This window comes from Schistocerca cancellata, chromosome 4 (assembly GCF_023864275.1).
Source record: "Schistocerca cancellata isolate TAMUIC-IGC-003103 chromosome 4, iqSchCanc2.1, whole genome shotgun sequence".
In the NCBI taxonomy this organism is placed as follows: domain Eukaryota; kingdom Metazoa; phylum Arthropoda; class Insecta; order Orthoptera; family Acrididae; genus Schistocerca; species Schistocerca cancellata.
In genome coordinates, this window is record NC_064629.1 from 159434549 (window position 1) to 159456353 (window position 21805).

The 21805-nt window shown below is 39.5% G+C and overlaps 1 protein-coding gene across 2 annotated transcripts in view; it reads left to right on the forward strand.

Moving 5' to 3' along the window:
• LOC126184622 (uncharacterized) overlaps window positions 1-20720 on the forward strand; it is a 234213-nt gene extending 213493 nt beyond the window's left edge. For both annotated transcript variants that reach the window (XM_049927083.1, XM_049927084.1), the window contains exon 11: window positions 18074-20720. In XM_049927083.1, the coding sequence (XP_049783040.1) occupies window positions 18074-18970 (897 nt within the window). In that variant the 3' untranslated portion in view covers window positions 18971-20720. The remainder of the gene's footprint in view (window positions 1-18073) is intronic.
• The last annotated feature ends 1085 nt before the right edge of the window (window positions 20721-21805 follow it).

Here is a 21805-nt window from a genome sequence, read left to right on the forward strand (position 1 = left end):
ACCCCTTACACGTCATGTCTTCCCCACCAGCAGTGGTATCTTCCAGCAGGATAACTGTCCGTCACAAGGCCAAAACAGTGTTGCAATGGTTTGAGGAGCATCGTAGTGAACTTCCATTGACGTCTTGGCCATCAGAGTTGGCTTATCTGAATCTAATGATACCAAACAGGGGTGCTATTGGGTGCCAGCTCCATACCCAGAAACTAACTGCCCATAAATTATGAGAAGTGTGTGACTTGTGCAGAGGCATCTGATGCTACAAACCCCTGGAAACCTATCAAGTACTTGTCAAATCCATGGCATGCAGAATCACTGCTGAATTAGGTGGACCAACATGCTTTTAAGTAAGTGATCTTAAAGTTTTGGCTCATCAGTATATAACATGGTTGCTCTTGCACATGGCCCTGCCATTTATTGGGTAGAAAAGTCCTGTGACTGGATTGCAGTGGGAAGTAGTGGATGGGTGTAGAGGACAGGTCTTGCACCTGGGCTGACCACAAGGAATTGACCCAGGGGGAGCAGGATTGGAATAGTGATGGATTGCCTTCAGAAAAGTTGTTGCACTCAAATTATTCTCAGAACCGAGAGCTGGCTGAGACCAAAATTAGAAAGCTCTGAAAAATTGAGCAAAGCATGGAATGAAAGAAGATTAGACGCCATGGGTGGGGAAGGGTGGGGGTGGGGGGGGGGGTGCATTGCAGTTGATGAAAATATTGTGTGTATTGAGTTCGAAATTGTGCCTAACTGTGCCAATTCCTCTGTGACAGATTTAGAATCATTCAAAGAAAGACTATGTTCTGTAGTGCAGAAATACCCAGATTATGCAATATTAGTTGGAGGTGGCTCTATCCAAGTATATACTGGGACATCTGTGGATTTATTGCATGCGGTACGGACAGGAAGCCTTGGAAAGTGCTTTTGAACAAAGGTTTTTGAAAACTGTCTTTCGGAGCTAGTTTGACATCCGACGCACACTGGAAATATTTTAGGCCCTATAGCAACAAATAGACCTGACCTTATCTGCAGTGTCAGTATACAGGGAGTCCCAGCAGGAATGGTCAGTATTCAGGAATATGACAGGAATGCTCATTCGAAGGAAAGAAGGCTAGTAAATTTGGGCTTTAAAATGCATACTTTAAGAGCTATGAGCGGTCATTCATATTCATTAATGTGGAACACACATTTCTGTTGAAGAAGTGCTCGTAGCTATTAATGTATGCATTTTAGTGCATGTTTACTACACAATTTTTTCTTGTTTTGGTCCATGCTACCTCCTCCTCAAAATATGGAAAGCAAAAACTTGCCGTAGAAGAGATTTGTTTCACAATATTGAAGACAAAGTGATGCTTATAGCTCATAAGTTATGCATTTTAAAGCCTATGTTGTCATACCCCTGAATATTGACCATTCTTCCTGGACACACTATAGAGACAAGGATTAGTGATCATGATGTCATGACAGCACCAACACTTACTAAAACCATTCAGAAGGCTAGGAAAGTAGTTTTGCTAGAAAGTAGTGGTACTTAGTGCGCCAGCCAAAGATCAATGCGCAAAGCATCCAACAACTACCACGATCATACCTGAGCAAAAGATATTGCCGAGAACCCAAGAAAAGACTGGTCCTACATAAAATTGCTAAGCAGGTCAAAGGCCTCTGTTTAAACACTCATTGATCTGTATGGTGTGGCAATAAAAACAGCAAACAGAAAGCTTAAATTTTAAATTTCACATTTAAGAAATCATTCCTGCAGGATAACCATACAAACATACCATCTCTTGACTGTCGCCTACACTCTCATATGGAGGACACAGTAATAGGCATACCTGGCATAAAATAGCAACTGAAAGAGTTGAACACAAATAAGGTGCCAGGTCCGGCTGAAATCCCAATTTGGTGGTACAGAGAGCATTCTACAGCACTGGACCCTTACTTAGCTTGCATTTATCACAAATCTCTCGCCCAGCACAAAGTTCTGACCGAGTGGAAAAAAGCACAGAAACCTGTATATAAGAAGGGTAAAAGAATAGACCAACAAAATTACAGATTAATATCCTTAATAGAAAGCATCACTCATGTGAAGGACAACTTGCCCTTTTCTCGCACAATATCCTGCAAAGCATGGATAGAGGCAACAGGCAGATTCCATATGTGTGAATTTCTGGAAAGCATTTGACACAGTGTCCCACTGCAGACTGTTAACGAATATACGATCATACAGAATATGTTCCCAGGTACGTGAGTGACTTGAAGACTTCTTAAATAATACAACCTAGTACATTGTCCTTGAAAGCGGGTGTTCATCAGAGGCAAGGGTATCGTCAGAAATACACCAAGGAAGTCTGGTCGGACCGCTCTTATTCTGTATGTCTGTATGTACATAATGATCTGATGGAGAGGGTGAGGAGTACATGCAGCTGTTTGCTGATGATGTTGTGGTAAATGAGAAGATGTCTTCAGTGAGTTATTGTATAGGAATACAGTGTGACTTAGACATAGGTCCTAGTTGGTGTGATGAATGGCAGCTTGCCCTAAATGTAGAAAAATGCAAGTTAATGCATATGAGTACAAAAACACTCCCCTAATGTTTGAATACAGTGTTGGTAGTATGCTGCTTGACAAGTCATGTCGATTAAATATCTAGTCATAATGCTGCAAGTGACATGAAATGGAAAGAGCATGTAAGGTTGATTGTAAGGAAGACAAATGATCAACTTCAATTTACTGGGAGAATGTTATGAAAGTGTAGTTTGTCTGTAAACAAGACTGTGTATAGAACACTTGTGTGACCCATTCTTGAGTATTACTCAAGTGTTTGGGACCCCCTCCAGGTTGGATTAAAAGGAAGACACTGAAGAAATTCAATGATATACTGATAGATTTGTCACCATTAGGTTCTGTCAACACAAGTGTTACGGGGATTCATCATGAACACAAATGGGAAACCCTGTGGAGGGAGACAACATTCTTTTCACGAAAAACTATTGAGAAAATTTAGAGAACCGGCATTTGAAGTTGACTGCAAAATGGCTCTACTGCCACCAATATACATTTCGTGTAAGGACCATGAAGATAGGAATTAGGGCATGTACAGAGGCATATAAACAATCATTTTTCCCTCATTCTATTTTGAGTGGAATAGGAAAGGAAATGAAATGGCAAAAGGGGTACAGGGTACCCTCTGCCATGCACAATGCATTGGCTTGCAGAGTTTGTATGTAGATATAGAAGTTGAGGGTAGGGTGGACAGTGGAACGCTACTTTGGTGATGTGGGTAGGACAAGAGGTAATTGATGCCCTGGTGAAGGACGCGGTTGAGCTTTGCAATGCCAGGGTAATACTGAGTAATCAGAGAAGTGGTGGTTGGTGGCTGGTTAACAGGTTTACTGGCATCAGAAGAGTAGATAGCTCAGAAGATCTGTTTATGAATGAGCTGGATGAGATATTTTCTGTTAATGAAAGCTCCGGCAAGGTTATCAGCATATTTCAACAGTTCCCGCTTTCCAGTGCAGATGTGGCGAGGCTGTAAGAAAGAGATTTTTGGATGTGGAACGGGTGACAGCTGTCCAAGTGGAAGTACTGTTGATGGTTGGTGCATTTGATATAAGCAGGTGTATTTATGTAGCCATCTGAGAGGTGGAGGCAACATGTAGGACAGTGGTGCATTGAGTTGAGAAGGAACAGGTGAACAAAATTTGGGAGTAGTTGTTGATGTTACAGGGAAAAGAAATAAGGGTGTCACTGTCGAGAGTCCAGGTCATGAAAATATCGTCAATGGATTTGAACACTACAAGAAATTTTAGGTGTTGACTAGATAGGAAGGATTGCTCCAGGTGGCCAATAAATAAGTTGGCATTGGATGGTGCCATGTGGGTACCCATGGCAGTATTGTGCATTTTTTATAGATTTGGCCTGTTAAAGTGAAGTAATTGTGAGTCAGGAGGTGCTTGGTTAGGAGGATTAGGAAAGAAGTTGTAGGTTTGATATCAGGAGCATATTGGGAAAGATAGTGTTACTTCGCCACAAGACTGTGCACATGGGGGAGGAAGGCGAAGTGAACAGTATCTTGAATGTAGAATGGGAAGTTACGGACAGTAGTTAGGAGGTGTTGGTCAGCAAAGGCAGAGGTTTGTTCTGTGGCATTCTTGTACCCTGCCGCAATGGGACGATTGGGGAGATGCATTCAGGTGTCAGGTTTTGAGGTGGACCTAAGGCATTTGGAGCTACTGGGAGGTCTTGCATCTTCCCAGAATGTATCTGGCAAAACTGTCTTCCATTCGCCTTCTTGAATACTAATTTTCCATGATTGTCCCATTTCACATTGCTTGTTAGTGTTACTATAAATACTTATATGATGTGATGTGACGTGCTCAGGATGTTCACCACCAGTCTTGTAATAAGATACTGTCAGTTTCTTTAACTTTGTTATAGACATTATCATGTATGGATTGGTCAAAAATGTGAAAACACCACGAGAAATGCATACTTGGTCCAAACCTGCGGGTTTCACTTTTTTTTTTTACCATGAATTATGTCAGAGCTAAGTGACTTTGTACCTGGGCAAATTGTTATTACTCGTGCAGTGGATGCTTCCATAACCAAGGGAGCTGAAGTGTTTGGTGTTTCACGAGGCACCATGCTGAAGATTTATATTACAGATAGGAAAAGAAGAAAAATATCATCGCTAAATCGCAATGCAGATGAAAGTGTGTTTTGAGTGATAACGACAGATGGTCATTGCAGAGGATTGTGGCAAAAAATAAGAGGATAACAGCTGAAAAAGTCACTGCATAATTGAATATCGCACACATGAACCCCGTCAGCATAAAAACATGAAGGGAGCTCCATAAACTGGGAATTGCAGGGAAAACTGGGATTCGAAAACCACACATCAGTGATGTAAATGCCCGTTACAGGAACACTTGTGCTGAAGCTATGAAACCTGGGCTGTGGAGCAATGGAAGAGAGTCATTTGATTGGATGACTCTTGCTTCACACCATTTCCAACTACTGGCTGAGCTTAAGGCACAAGAGTGAAACACGGCTGTGGTTTGGTGACAATTTGGGCAGGCATATCATGGTATTCCATTGACCCTGTGGGTACTCTGCAAGGTTGCATTACCACCAAGGATTATGTGACCATTTTGGCTGATCAGGTCCCATGGTAACACGTTTGCTCCCCAATACTGTATTCCAAGACGACAGGATCCCTGTTTGCACAGCTTGCATCGGCCAAGACGGATTTTATGAGCACGGGGATGAATTGTCACATCTCCCCTAGCAATCTCTGTCACCAGATCTCAATATTTTTGTGCCTTTGGTGTCTACTTTGGAGATAAGTGTGCATGAACGCTATACACCTCAATCATCATTACCTGAGCATGCCACTATTTTTCAGAAAGAAGGGTAAGATGCCCACCATACAGGACCTGTATTTATCTATTCCAAAACTGGAAGGTGTTATGAATGCCTTTGGTTTTCCAGCACCATATTAGACATGTTAATGAGTTGTCGTTTTGGTGTTTCCATATTTTTGTTCACTTCCTGTGCATTTATTTACATTTAAAGAGAGCTTCATATATTTTTCATAGGGATTAAAAGTTAAGGTGCACATGAAGGCTATATAGTCATATTACTATCTCACAATATTCTGATGGAATATTGGTACCAAGAACCCTTTGCCACCCACTGTATGGCAGAGAAAATACACTACCTGGCAAAAAAAGAGTGAAGTCCTCAGATCATTGTTGGACGTTGATGTAACTTCATACACATCTTCAGCTGGTTTGTAAATCATTAAGAGTTTTTCTTTTTGACAGGTAAAAGAGCTACCAGAGTGCATTAGCACTGCTCATATCATATAAGACTCCCTACAGCATTTTGTGTCATCCTGCACCCTTGGTGGGAAACCAACAGCAGTTGGGCTAGGAAATTACTATTCAGTGCATAGGCTGCCATTAAAATCGTGACACAAACAGCTGATTTGGGAGTGCTGGCAATACCAGGAAGCATGGACTGGTGATAAATGGCATCTCGGCGTGTTCAGCAATGAATTGAAATTCTGCACTACCCCAGATGACCATTGCCTGTGATTATGGTGGTGATCTAGGGAGAGCCCCAATTCTTTAGTGTTTTGCAGAGGCACAGCTGTGTTATTATGTCATTATAGTGTGGGGAACCATCAGGTATGACTTCAGGTCATGGCTGATAGTGATGGAGGTTATTCTGGCAGCACATCGGTACATTGTGGACATGTTGCATCCTCGTGTGTTACCTATCGTGTGACAGTATCGTGGTGCCTTTTTTCATCAGACATTGCTCGTCCACACATGGTTTGTATGACTATGAACTTTCTGTGTGATATTGAGGTACTTCTGTGACCAATAATATTCCCTGATCTGTCTTCTATAGAACGTGTTGGAGCAGGTTGGATGTCAACTTCATCCCAGTGCCAGTATGTACGATATCAAGGATTAGTGTGCTCCAGGAGAGGATACATCAGCCTGATGATACCCTTCCTAACTGAATTAGTGCTTGCACCCAGGCCAAAAGGAGTGCAATCTCGCACTGCCAAGTGCGTTCATACTGCCAAATTTGTAGTAAATTTGACTTGATTTTGTAGTCGCTGAAATAACTTCTGAACTCGTGAAGTTTCATTTTGTTTCACTTTTTTTGTCAAGCAGTGTGTGTAGAAGTGGATAATGTGCTATGAGCCTCACTTGCCCACACTAGAGTGAGTGACGATCTTACATTTGGAGAATACATGCCACTTTAATGCGGGAAAAGCGACACATTGTAGTACAGTGGCAGAATGATTCTCTGCCAATGATTTAGCAATTTGCTCTCTTTCCCCTCACAGATTTCCTTAGTGAGAGGTGGTGGTTAATCCCCACTCCAGTGACCACTTTCTAATTATCTCTACCTTATAGAAAGAGGTGTGTCAGGAAGAAAACTGCCAGAATGGATGCTCAGCAAAATAAAAAGTACACTGGGACGTGGATCACTTTAGTATCACTATTCCAATGATGCTTGCATGCTGAAGCAATCATATCGCCATTCAAGATTTCCTGTCATTTGCTAGAACAGTACTGAATTGATTATGGTGCCTCAAAGCTTCAAGGACAGTTTTTCTGCACAGTACTGTGGTAACCTTCCAAATACCAAAGGTGTGTGTGTGTGCTGGAGTTGGCCACTGCTGGCTGTAGGTGTGGTGCTGGGAGGTAGTGCATGGGGACAAAGGCATGTTGATGCTTGCAGGCTCCCTGTTGGTTGTCTAGTGTGTTATAAGTGGTAGGATTGGTGTATGTGGTACAGATGTGGAGGCTATATGGGCAGGGTGTTGCTTGGGCTAAAGTTAATCTAGTAACACTGCCTCTTGTAGGCATCTGCTCCCATGTGGTACAGGTTTCACCCCTGAGTTTCAGTGACCATTTCAGGCACCCATCCTTGTTGCCATTCGGATGTCTGTGCCTGACAGTAGTGTCAATTTGGAACTGGCAGTGTGTTGGTGTCTGCTTAAGTTGTTGAGGTCTGAAGGAATGGAGGAGGATCTTTAGTGGAGGACTGAAGAAATGGAGGAGGATCTCTAGTACTATGCCCTGCAGTTGCTCCACTATACTACTCTTCTGTGATCAGTATGGCTCGAAAGTACTAAAAATAAATAAATAAATAAATGTGAAAAGATTCTCTGTGCATGCTGACTGAATTGCCAACTTCATATTCTCTTTCAGCTTGTGTACTATCTGTTCTGACACATTATTGAAATGTTGGTGGAGTGGATCGGTAAGGAGTTATTGATTCCCTTGTTGGCCTAAAACTTACTGAAGACTAGATAAATTGGGGTACATTTTTGGTGACGGTCTCTTGATAGAGAAGACGTGTGAAAGCACCTTTCCGTAGTCTTAGCTGATGAAGACTGTGTACAATATAACTGTGGAAATTTTGAATACACGTCCAAAAGTATGAACAACATCAAAAATTAGTCTCAAATAATGTCATTGCTGCAACTTTAGAAATGCTTAGTAAATGACTTCAGGAAAGAATTCTAATCATTTTCTTTCCTGTTCCACTGACAAATAGAGTGAGGGAAAAATGACTGTCTGCCTTCTCATGAGCTGTAATTTCTCGTATCTTATCTTCGTGGCCCTTACACATAATGTATGTTGGTGGCAGTAGAATCGTTTGCCCATCGGCTTCAAATGCCGGTGCTCTAAATTTTCTCGATAGTGTTTCTCGAAAAGAATGTTGCCTTCCCTCCTGGGATTCCCATTTGATTTTCCGAAGCATCTTCGTAATACTTACGTGTTGTTTGAACCTGCCGGTAACAAATCTAGCAGCCCGCCTCTGAATTGCTGTGATGTCTTCCTTCAATCCGATCTGGTACAGATACCAAACACTCGAACAGTACTCAAGAATAGCTCGCACTAGCGTTCTATATGCAACCTCCTTTACACGTGAACCACTCTTTCCTAAAATTCTTGCAGTAAACCAAAAATCGACCATTTGCCTTCCCTACCACAGTTCTCACATGCTTGTTCCATCTCTTATTGCTTTGCAACATTACATCCAGATGTTTAAACAACATGACTGTGTCAAACAGGACACTAGTAATATTGTATCCGAACATTACTGGTTCGATCTTCCTACTCATGCGCAGTAACTTACATTTTTCCACATTTAAGACTAGCTGCCATGCATCACACCAACTCCAAATTTTGTCTAACTCATCTTCTATCTTACTGCAGTCACTCAACTTTGACAACTTACTGTATACCATGGCATCATCACCAAACAACCGCAGGTTGCTGCCCATCCTGCCCGCCAAATTGTTTATGTATATAGAGAACAGCAGCGGTCCTATCACATTTCCCTGGGGCACTCCTGACGATACCCTTGTCTCCAATGAACACTCATCATCGAGCCAACATACTGTGGGTTCTATTATTTAAGAAGTCTGCAAGCCACTCACATATCTGTAAACTTATTCCATATGCTCGTACCTTCATTAACAGACCGCAATGGAGCACCATGTCAAACACTTTACCTTTTACACACTTCTAGCATTTATTAGCATAGACTGTCAAGTATAATGGCCATCCTTCCTAATACAAATCAGCATCGTTAAATAATACCAACTATTTTCTAACTGGCAACAAACTATGCAGTTTGTGTATTGGCAGCATTGTCCAACATTTAGTGGCACAATCCTTTGGTATTAACACAGGTTATTATTACATGACTTTAACTGTGTAAACAGTGGCAAATACACTTCTTGGATTTGCTGCTGGATATTATTGTGCAAATCCCACACTATTTTGTTGAAGCAACTGTTCACTATCATCAGGTAGTAGTAGTTGCTGTCATCACGGCTGCAAAATGTGTCTGGTAATACGTGCATGGTGGTACTGAAATTTATCGGCATTACAGGCAGGAATTATGCATCTGCAGAGAAGCACTCACAGTTGGACAAAAGAAGTGTTCGTAGTGCCCCCTGCTGGAAGCTGAAGAGAGGCCTTCCACGCTTGCATGTGCAGCAGTCATGTGGTGTTGAGATATGCATGTCATAGTTTTAAGATTAATGTGCTGTGTATCAGTTCAGAATGAGAAGCAATGAGACATGTTTGGATATTAGTTTCTTTGTCCACAATATATACTGATTAAAAAATGTGTATCAACATGATGCCAGTTGTCAAACATTGGCCAAGGACATAGCACTTCTGTTCACACAGGCCGGACAATCACCTTCTGTTCTCTCTCTCCACTCTCTACCGAGCGAGGTGGCGCAGTGGTTAGCACACTGGACTTGCATTCCAGAGGATGATGGTTCAATCCCGCGTCTGGCCATCCTGATTTGGGTTTTCCATGATTTCCCTAAATCGCTTCAGGCAAATGACGGGATGGTTCCCTTGAAAGGGCACGGCTGACTTCCTTCCCAAACCCGATGAGACCGATGACCTCGCAGTTTGGTCTCCTCTTCCAAATCAACCCCCAACTCTCCACTCTCTTTGTTTTTCTTTATCGACATATTGATATGTTTCTACAGCTCAATGCATCTCACTTATAATTACACCCAGTAGAACAGTTCACAATCGTATATGAAAGTAGAACTTCACCTTATGCTGACAATGGAAAATAATTTTGAATAACATGTTAATAAATGTTTGAACACGCGGTACCAAAAAAATGAAAATAGCAATTCCATCCATATCAACTCTGTGGTGCAAACAAAAACAAAGTTGCACAAGGAAACGAAGTTAAAATATGTTCTATAATAAATTAAAGGAAAGAAAGCACAGGAGAAAAGCTATATTGTACTGTAGTGTTATCTTCACATGTGCCCCAGTTTATCATGTGATATTCTCTCGAATCTCTCATGATATAATGTCTCAGTCACAAATGAAGTATGTTGTTTGTGTACCACATGTAATCATGCATATGCATTGAACATATACAAAATTAAAGACAGATTGTCATTACCATAATCAAACAGACGAATAACATTTCATTTCTCCTAAATTCCAAAATTATTCCACCAATAATACAAATAACACGACACAGTCTGTGAAAGAACAAATTTCACCTATCCTACATTGACTAAAACAAAACATAATAATTTAAGATAGCATTGCTTTTTGGCTCTTACTGTTTTCAGTCCTTGCATGTTAGTTTCTGTTTTCTCGACTCCTCACACACAAAGTTCCTGCTTCTACACATTCATATCTCTACCTAGCGGTGCTGTGGGCTTTATGCTTGCTGCTTCACCTTATGATGCAAGTAATTGCTCAGTCTATCTCTTATTATTAACCTATGCAGTCAATTGAAGATTGGCAGACACTTACAAATTCTATTTACAACATAACTTAACTCCCTCTCTACTGCTATCTTTTCCAGTGTTATTCCCTCATTTGCATCTAATAGATAAAAAAAATACAAATTTATGATTCAAGAATAAAATTGCACACTATCTACACTTCAGTTCGTCTTTTTTGGATACAGTGAGGAATTGTATTTATTTATGAGCAAATTTACAAAACTCTGTCTTATTTAGATTCTCCAGTTCTTATCCTGCTGAAATTTGTTATTGCTGTGCATCTTTTTTCATTTTAACTGAAGCTCCTACGATAATGATGGACAGTTGCTGGTCCCTTGTAACATATTCTCACATTATTTACACCCCCCCCCCCCCCCCCTCCCTCCTTTACTGAATTCCATTCACACATTCTGATTACATTATGACAGGTCTTTAACACTTTCCTTTTATAATATTTTCTACCCTTCCTCTTTTCTTGTTTTTCTATTCTCTGTTTCTCTTTATCTCATGTTCCTACCACCATCATTTCTAATATTACTGTATCCATTTCATCACTAACAATTACTGATTGCGTAAAACCTTTGCTAAATGTTGCCCATCAGAATTCCTGACTTCATCCAGCTATTACTTCATTTTCTCACAATTCATTTATATCAGCAAAGTAATCACACTTCTCAGTTACTATGCTACAAATACATGTTATGCATTACTAATTCTTTCCCGTCTTCAATCATTATTACACAACAACAAAATACTCGAGGTTATTTGTTATTACTGTTCAATCTACACAGCCCAGACCAGTTTTTTTCTTGCCAAGCTACTATACCAGCATTGCCTTTTATCAATACTCTCAAATTTCCTGCATAAAGCTGTTCACAAACATTTACTTTGTTCTTGCTGTTTGCCAAACCATTCACCTATCATTAACTTTTATCAGAAATTATGTCATGTTCGGGAATATAGTCAAATCAAGTTATAACTACCTGATACTTAATCTGGGTAGTTCAATAGTTGAAGAGTTGTTGTGACAGGTTTATAAGATAGTTGAAGAGTGGGAAGCAGTGCAGAAAACTAGAGAAAGAAACAGCACTGCAAAAGCTAGGGGCCCTATGCATGCTACTGCACATATTCACTAAAGACACCCTGAGGTCTGCTTTGTCACAGCTGATCAATAAATTCTATAATCTATAGTTCTGATCTACCAACCCACATCTATTCTGATAAGGCATTTTCCCTACCAACACTTCAGAAAAGTCACTTCCATTCCATGCATTGTCTGAATGTTTCAGTGTTTGCTAATTACTTTCTCACTGTGTTCTTTCACACTTTCCTCAGATCTCCCACAATTTCCTGGCTACATCTGACAGACTTTCATTACTTCACTCTTTCTATCCTCAAATAAGTACACATCTAAAATTGTGTGGTAAGTTCCATCAAATATTTGTATCTCTCTGAAACATAGGCCCCTTCATTTCAGTCTTTTTCTTTTTATGCTAGCACTACTCTTTCTCAACTTTCTCTTTTCTGACCATTTGTCGTAACTTGGCTCCTAACATCATTTACAACAGAAATCGAATTTACATCTCCATTGAGATCACAAACTATGTTGTCAAAGTTACTCTTACTCTGTACTTGCATTACTGAAAATGTCCCAAAGAAATCTTTGTCTGCCCCTCCCCAATATCACCTATCTTACCTTGTCCTCGGTTCCAGAAGTGATCCTTTTAATTTCCCCCATTTCTGTCTCATCCTCCATACTACATTCCCGGAAAATCAAATTATCATCATTCTTTACTTCAGCTTTCCTTTGTTTATCCCCAACAGCTCGGGCTTCAGTGTTTTTATCCAATCATTCTACCTCTTCATTTGTTAATATTGTAATTTTGGCATCTTCAAATGAGGCACTTGGGGCTAGACAACAAAATATCTCTGCTGAAGGTGGTTAATGGGAAGCATGTAAAACCTACAGGAAGATGTGTCATTTGTGTGGGTATAAGTGACCACACACAGTCCTTAGAATTCAACGTCTTACAAGAGTGTAGTCATGACATCATTCTCAGATGGGATTTTTTGCAAGCTTTTCAGGCAATTACATATTGTGGTCGCTCTGAGATTATGCTAGATGAGATGAGATACTGTGGACAGGAAGATGCGCATCTGAGTATGTAGACTGTGTGTGCTGGATGAAGTGATCATTCCTGCAGTCAGCACTAGAAAGGTAACTGTCATGTATCATGCCATGCATCAACCCATGGATCTTGTAGTGGAATGTAAGAGAAGCACACCACTGAAGAATAACTTGGTCATCCCAGCCTCTGTCGTCCCGTTTAAGAACAGATTCAGTGAATTGTGGATAGTTAACTGTTTCCAAGAACCGCAGATCTGTTAATTGCAGAACAGCCGAGCGTCATAGAAACCTCTGACGCCGAGTCTGTGGGCGAAATTGACGCCACCACTACGAGACAAGATCTTCTAGCTCGAATATCACCAGATGTAACTAAGGAATAACAGAAGAAGCAACTTGCCATTCTTCAAGAGTTCTGTGAATGCTTCAATCCACAGGTGAAGAGCAACTTAGACAAATCGATAGTGAAGCACTGGAGACCATCAACCAATAAGCTAGAGAGCATACCGTGTGTCAGCAACAGAACGTCGAATAATTCACGACGAGGTAGAGAAAATGATGAAGAATGACATCATTCAGCCTTCACAGAGCCCATGGTCGTCACCAGTGGTTCTCGTCAAAAGAAGGATGGCAGTTGGCACTTTCGTGTTGATTACAGGAAACTTAATAAGATAACTAAAAAGGACGTTTACCCTCTTCCATGAATTGACGATACACTAGATTGTCTGAAGGGGGCTAAGTTTTTCTCAACCATGGACATGTACTCGGGATACTGGCAAATCGAAATAGATGAGGCTGATCGTGAGAAAACTGCATTCATCACCCCTGTGGACCTGTAGTTTAAGGTAATGCCGTTTGGTTTGTGTAATGCACCAGCAACTTTTGAATGGATTATGGATAATCTTCTTTGTCATCTGAAGTGGACGATGTGTCTTTGTTATTTAGATGACATTATAGTGTTCTCAGAGACATTTGATGAACACATAAAAGGACTGAGGGCCATTCTTAAGTGTCTCCAACAATGCGGACTGAAACTTAATCCAAGAAAGTGTCTCTTTGGAGCAAAAGAAATCAAAATACTTGGACACTGTGTGTGAAATGAAGGTGTGCGGCGAGACCCAGAAAAGGTGAGATCTATAACGGAATTTACTCTAAAAGTATTAGAGATGTGAGAAGCTTCCTTGGATTATGTTCTTATTACCATCGTTTTATCAAAGACTTTTGTATCAAAGCCAGGCCACGCCAAGGGTTGTTAAAAGCAAATGCTAGCTTTATCTGGGGTGGTGCATTCTTTCAATGTGCTGCAAAAAGCTCTAACGACAGACCCTGTACTTGGTCTGTATGATGAGACAGTACCTACAGATCTACACACAGATGACAGTGGGTATGGGTTCGGTGCTGTTCTGGTGCAAATTTCGCGTGAAAAAGAGAAGGTTATAGCCTATGCTACTCGGACACTTACAAAAGCCGAGAGAAACTACTCAACTAGAGAAAGAGAATGTCTTGCTGTGATCTGGGCCATAAGCAAATTACAACAGTATCTCTGTGGAAGGCCATTCACAGTTGTTACATACCATCATTCACTTTGTTGGTTGACAAGTCTTAAGGATCCAACAGGACGACTCGCCAGGTGGGTACTACGTCTTCAAGAGTATGACATTACCATAGTGTACAAAAGTGGGAGAAAACAACAAGATGCCGACTGTCTCTCAAGAAACCCTGTGCAGGACCATCAGGACTTTGCTGAAGATAGTGACTGCCTCGCTGCACTCCAGGATCTCTTTGGTGAGCAGGAGGAGGACACCAAGATATCTCCAATTATGCTTGTCTTAAATCGGTCAGAGGATGTGAAAGAACAATTTAAGGTAGTTAATTGATTACTTTGCAAGAAAAACTTTGATCCATTTGGAAAGAGGTGGCTACCAGTGATTCCTAAACACATGCACTTAGATGTTCTACAGAAATTTCATGACATACATGAGGCCGGACATTTAGGATTTATTAAGACATTTGATAGGATCCGTAAGAGATTTTTCTGGCCAGGTTTATTTAGGAATGTTCGTTATTACGTGTCACACTGCCAAGGGTGCCAGAGGAGAAAGGCAGTTCCTCAGAAACCACTTGGCCGACTCATACCAATTCCACCAGCCAAACTGCCTTTCCAGCATGTTAGGATTGACCTCCTCTGATGATTTCCAATGTCTGTTAGGGGCAATAAATGGATTATTGTTTACACTAATTATCTGACATGCTATGGCATTACAAAAGCCGTGGAAACAGCCGAAGGGTTCAAGGTAGCCAAATTCATCGTGGAAGACATTGTAATAAAACACGGTGCCGCAAGGTCATTAATTACGGACCGAGGGAAAGTTTTTCAATCAAATCTTGTGACAGAGATGAACAGTTGGTGCAACATTATTCATCAGATGACGACTGCCTGCCATCCACAAACTAACAGGCTTACTGAATGCCTTAATAAGACCTTGGCCGACATGCTACCTTTCATGATGTTTTCCTAAAACACTGCCAAACAAGACCCCACAGGATTTACGCCATTTGTCCTTGTGCATGGGCGTGAGGCGACGACGAGGATGGACACTGTGTTTCCATTACATCCTGATAACGTGGACGATGAATAGATCGGCCAGGTGTTAACCAGAGCTGAGGAAGCTCGGCAGTTAGCTTGACTCCGCACGCTGCAGGGTCAAGAAAACTATCACCGAAGGTATGACGCGAGCCACTGCCCTGTTGTCTACCAGCCTGATGACCTTGTCTGGATCTTCACTCCTGTTCGGAAGGTTGGTCTCTCTGAGAAGCGCCTCAGGCGCTACTTTGGACCTTGTAAGGTTGTAAGACAGTTGTCTGATGTTACTTATGAAGTTGAAGTTTTTGATCCCAACACAAGATGACGAAAGATCAGAGATACGGTCAAAGTCCTTTGAATGAAGCCCTTTAAGGATCTTGCAACCTAGGGTAAATTCGAAGCTCCAGCAACAGGCAACAAGTGGAAAACTGATGAAGAGCATAGCGGCAAAGGAAGTTCTAAGAAGATCACTGCCAGGACGAACATCAGTCATCGGGAGTCGCAGTATGCAGGACCGATGACTCGTTCCCGGACTAGGAGGATGTAACACTGGGATGTTGTTCTCTTAAGGAGGGAGCATTGTCACAGAATAAACTGAGTAGTACAGTCACTGTAGTGTCGCGGTTATGATAATAGACTGTTGTATGGAGTGCTGTGAGTTCAAAACTCACCTGAACTGAAAAATTTTAATTTCTAAATTCGGTTCGAGTACATTCAAGAAGTATCCACAGAAGTCAAGAATCACTGTACTGGAATGTTCTGTAACTGTGTATATACAATTTGTGTTCTGGCTGGAGGCAGTTCACTCCACGCTCTTGTATGTGCAAGTGCTGAATAAACCTTCTTTAAGTGAAATTAGTGTTCGTCATTCATCTAATTACACCTTCTTCTAAGTGACAATATTATGCTCCTTGGCTTTTAACAATAGTGAAATGTATTTTGTTCTGTTAGCAACTATTGTCTCTTGGTGGTCATGACTTAATCATTACGATTTCAACATTATATGTTTTTCTTTTATTCTAGTTCTTAATCCCCACCTTTATCCCTCATTACTGCAATTATATGTCTTATATTTTATAAGTTTTGTAACTACATGATTGTGTGCAACCTCCTGGCTTCTCTGGCAATTCTTTGGTTGACCTTTACAGCTGTCAGTCTGTTTATGGATTTGAATTGGTCTCAAAAAAGTTTGTTCTACTTTGCATGCGTATGTATTTCATCTTCTTGGTTTTTACAAGTTACGTTTCATAACGAAGAAGTGTAAAAATTTTATATTGAAGTGGGGTTTTAATAAGCATGGTATGTTTCTTTCTTTCTTATTATTAATGTACTCTGTTTATCTCAATTTTTACCTCCTATACTGATTTATTTCATTAATGATAATGAAATTATTTGTTTCTTGGAGACCTATAGGTTTAGGCACACACTCTTTTTTTATCTCGTTGGTGTTCACAGCACTTTATTGAAGTTGTCTGTTATATGGGAATGGTAGATCTTTCATATTCATTACTTCCCTATTTTTGTAAGGCCGTAAAATTGATTATGGTTCATGTTCATCTGATAGTTGTTTTTCCTTTCTTATGGTAGTATCAAGATATGCAGACAGTGCGTTCTAACCTTACTGTATTCGTTGACGCAGTGTGTTTACCATGATAGATGTGTTGTTACTTTTTGTATGTTGCTTTACATTGAAGTATATATATTTCTGAAGACTGTTTAGGTCAGTTTTACCTGAAGCAGTTTTCTGTTTCTGCTTGTTCTTTCTGATGTGAGGTTGGTTGTGTGAACAATCGAAACCGGTAATCGAATTTAATGGTGTGTATTGTTGACCAAAATAATTGACTCCAAATTTCTGCAATTTATTTAAGTTATTTAGGTTCACCTGATTGAAAATAAAAGCAACAATTTAATCTAATATGGGTTTTAATTTGTAAATTGTTTCTTATTTATTCCTCAAAAGTGAACTTCCCTTGAGTGTGGGTTCATTAAAAAAGTCTTTCAGTAGTTTTCTCCCCATTGTGATTGTTTCACCAGAATCAGTGGCAATATTTGTCCAAGTGGGAATTTCTGAAAAACAGGTTTGTTAATGTGATTTTGTTCAAAAATATTGTTAAACAGAGTAAACTCATAATTAAATAAGGTGGTGTTTGACTTGACCTACTGAAATCAAAACGGAATGTCACTAGCATAATTAGAATTCATCAGTATTGCGTACTATCTTTAAATGCACTACTTCAAATCTACCTAGTGTCTAAGGACTTGAAGTGAAGACACAGTCTCCTGTGACAGTAATAAGAGTATATCATGAGAATACCATTTTTTGCCATTTTGTTCCTCCTATCCCTCCTCGTCATTCGGATTTTCACATACAAATACTTACTTTTTTAGGATGTTGGTTCGGTCTTATCACTTTCTTAAATTTAATGTATCTAATCTCTTTTTTTAAGTTATTACCATTCTTGGCTCTGAGCAGTTAGCTATGCAGGCAGGGCAGTGCATAAAATCATCACTTTGGTCAATGCATTAATGTAATTTCTGTTGAATTTTCTTGCAGGTGGTTCAGTGTGATCAAAACTGCTTACAGTCCAAAAGTGATTTATCAGTTCCTGGATGTCCTTTGTGGGAACAAGAAGCAGCACAGTCATGTGCTCCAAAGAAGACAGATAATTGTAACAGAAAATTGATAGGTGGGTGTAAGGTAAAAGGAAAATGTATGAAGGAAACTATTTCTTCTGACAGCCAGAGTGGCTCAGCCAATGGAACTATCTGTTTAAAAAAGAAAAGTGGTGTCAGGGGTTTGAAACGTACACAAGGTGCTAAAAACCAGACAAGTCTGTCAACATATACAGAAACATCAATGATGACTTGTCACTATACACGAGGTGCTAAAAACCGGAGAAGTCTGTCAAAATATTCAGAAACATCAACGATGATTTCTCACAATAATGTTAATGATTTGCCATTCTCTGTTCAGATAGATAACATGCGTCAGTCACCATTCCGTATAGACAAGCCAATATCTTTTTCTCCAGGTTCTGCAAACTTCTTTTCTCCAGGTTCTGCAAACTTCTTTTCTCCAGGTTCTGCAAACTTCTTTTCTCCAGGTTCTGCAAACTTCTTTCCTCCAGGTGCTGCAGACTTCTTTCGTTCAGGTTCTGCAGACTTCTTTCGTTCAGGTTCTGCAGACTTCTTTCCTCCAGGTTGTGCAGACTTCTTTCGTTCAGGTTCTGCAAACTTACAGAATTTTAGAACACATGCTGTTGTACCTACAGATGTGGCTTCACCTGAAAGTAAAAAAGTTAAGAAAGTCAAAATGTGTAGCCCAAACACATTTTCACGAGAGTTAAAGGACCTGGGTGTTAGAAGAAAACATGTTTATTTGACTAGAGGAACGAGTTTCACTAGGTCAGGCAATTTCGTACCTACCTTAATGCCGAAGAACAGAATTTGAAGGGCACAATTGTATGATGGTTACAATATTGAAAAATGTGTCATCTTGGTTTGGTGAAGAAATCTGTAGGTGATAGTTTGTGTGAAGTTTATTTAATTGACTATATCTATATAATTTCATGACATTACTGATTTCTACTTGTTATCATCCATCTTGAGATGATAATAAATGAAGCAGTATACTTAAAAACTTAGAATTGTCAATTCCATGGAATTTAAAACTAAAATGACAAATACTGAAACTGTTAGTTGATGTAATAAAAGGACACTTGATGATGGTATGCATGATAAAAGATGTAACCAGTCCCCAGATTATGGCCAGTCAAAATGTTACTGTGCCAGTAGGAAAGGGGTGTCAAACATCTAATGACATGTAAATTTGATTTTAAAGTCTGCAAAAATTACAATAACTAAGAGGACACTGTGTTTGCTAACTTTCCAGACAAGACGGAAAAAATCTGCAAGCAGTGGAAAAGGGCCATGTTGCCATACCATGACATGTACCTGCAGGATAAAGTTGAAGATAATGCTGCTTAATTTATTAAAGTAAGATGATGCCCAATGACTGGTAGAAACTTATAATGTTATGAAACTGTAATGGCTGTGGCAGTGAAATAGACTTTGTATACATTTTTGTTAAGTCATGGATGTTTCTACAGTGACAACAAATCAGTTTATATTGTAGAAACATTTTATGGTTTGGCAAATATATATGTATCCACTGCTTACAGAAATTTTCTTCTTGTCTGGATAGTTGACAAAATCAGTCCCCTCTTTGCCTTCTCACAATTTATTCATGTTGTTGTTTTGTCCTTTTAAAGTCATGTTATGAGTGTCCATAGTCTTGAAATTCTCTCTCTCTCTCATGTTAGTTATTAATCCTATGTAGGTGACCATGCATGATTAGTATGATGTTAGTTTTAAACCCCATGTAACTGTACATGATTACCATGTAGTTAGTTATAAATCCCATGTAGTTGACCACACATAACTTTCACACATACAGGGTGTTTAAGCAGGCTGCTTCATTTTTGTACTCTAAGATATGAGATGATTGGTTGAAACTAATAATGTTGTGTGTGTGTGTGTGTGTGTGTGTGTGTGTGTGTGTGTGTGTGTGTGTGTGTGTGTGTGTGTGTGTGTAAAGTTCCAATATTGCTCATATGATACCAATGACACGGGCTACATCAGTATCTCAGTATGTGAACTGTAAAGTGTGTTAAAGTATTCATAATTTTACAGGTTTATTGTTTAATTGACTTTACAGATTGATTGTTAGATGATTTCCATTTCTTTTGAATACTGTTTTAGTTTTCAGTCCCATACTACATTTTTGTTTTAAATGCATTTTACCGCTTTTATTGTAAATGTTACCCCCTTGTTCGAAATGTGTTTCATTGTTTTATTTGAAGCATTTTTTAAAGTCAGGGAATATTTATATGTTGACAGTAAATATGACTGCACAAGCCTTGGTAATTTGTTACTCTTCCAAATGTGTTCATAATTTATTTCTTAGCTTTAATGTTAACATTTTGTGTTTTCATATCTTATTGGTAATTCAAAAACAAAATTACCCACAGTTGTTCAACATTTTTATTTTCATAAAATCATAATTATCAAACAGTTGGTTGCACTTCACGTGATGGCACGTCCTGTCAAAACAGTTGTAATGTATTTTTAATAATTATACCTTTCATGAATGAGATATGTCTGTGTACAAGAAACACAAAATAAAATAATTTAAAAATTAATATTTTGTTTGTTAAGTAGTGTGTACTTGTGTACCTCCTTTTGGAAAATTATTGTTAATTGTAATTTAACAGTTGGATTGAGCATTTGGTCAAAATTTCCTAAAGCAGTGACCCAGAGAGCATGTTTCCGTGAGAGCATGCCATCTTGCTTATTTGTGCAGAGTAGGCAGTGTTCAGTAACCTCATGTGGCCAAAATGAAAGTAACTCTTGTTTCTTAGCAATTGATTTACTCAGTTTTCCCAAAAAACCTGGAACTACATTGAAAAGTAAAACTCATATATGCTGTTAGATTTTGAATTCTTTTGGTTATTAAAGTTTGGAGTATTAATAAAGGTGGGTCAAGGTCAGACGCACCGTAGTGAGCCAAAGTGAACCGTGTAACACACAACCAGTTGTGAGTCATTGACTTTTTTGTCTTCGTTCTCTGCAGATCGTGTTGTGTCCTTAACAATTACACTTCATTTCAGTCATAATGTTGAGTGCAGAGTGATTATTTTACTCTCTTATTGTTCATTATGAGTGATTATGAAGAAGCAGTGATTCCAACTGCTGCACAACAAATACAGTTGTGTATGCCCCGGGACAAACCAGGAATGTGGGAAAAATGCGGGAATCTTTTCATCTGGGAAAAATCCAAGAAAAACATGGGAATTTTTCATTGTTTCAGTTAAAGTTTTGTGATGTTTAACTGGTAATAACTGATACTCTAACAAAGAATTGTACTTTAGCCTGTTATTGCGGAATAATACTGATGCAGTGAAACACACACACACACACACACACACACACACACACACACACACACACACTCTTTAGTTGCAAAGGAAATGCACAGTGTACAACAACAAAGCGCAGTGCACACACAAATATCTGCTGATGGCAAAATGTGTCAAAGGCTGTAGAATGAAGATTATGCAGTACTTTGTAACAAAAAATGGCTTTCAATGAACGTGACATCAGAACTGTTTAAATTTCTAACAGATAGTGAGAAAATATTGCGAATGGTGGTTTGATTTTTTATTTGGCCCTGTTGATCACATATTGTACGTAGGGTGTACTAGTAATATAGGACAAGTCAAGTGAA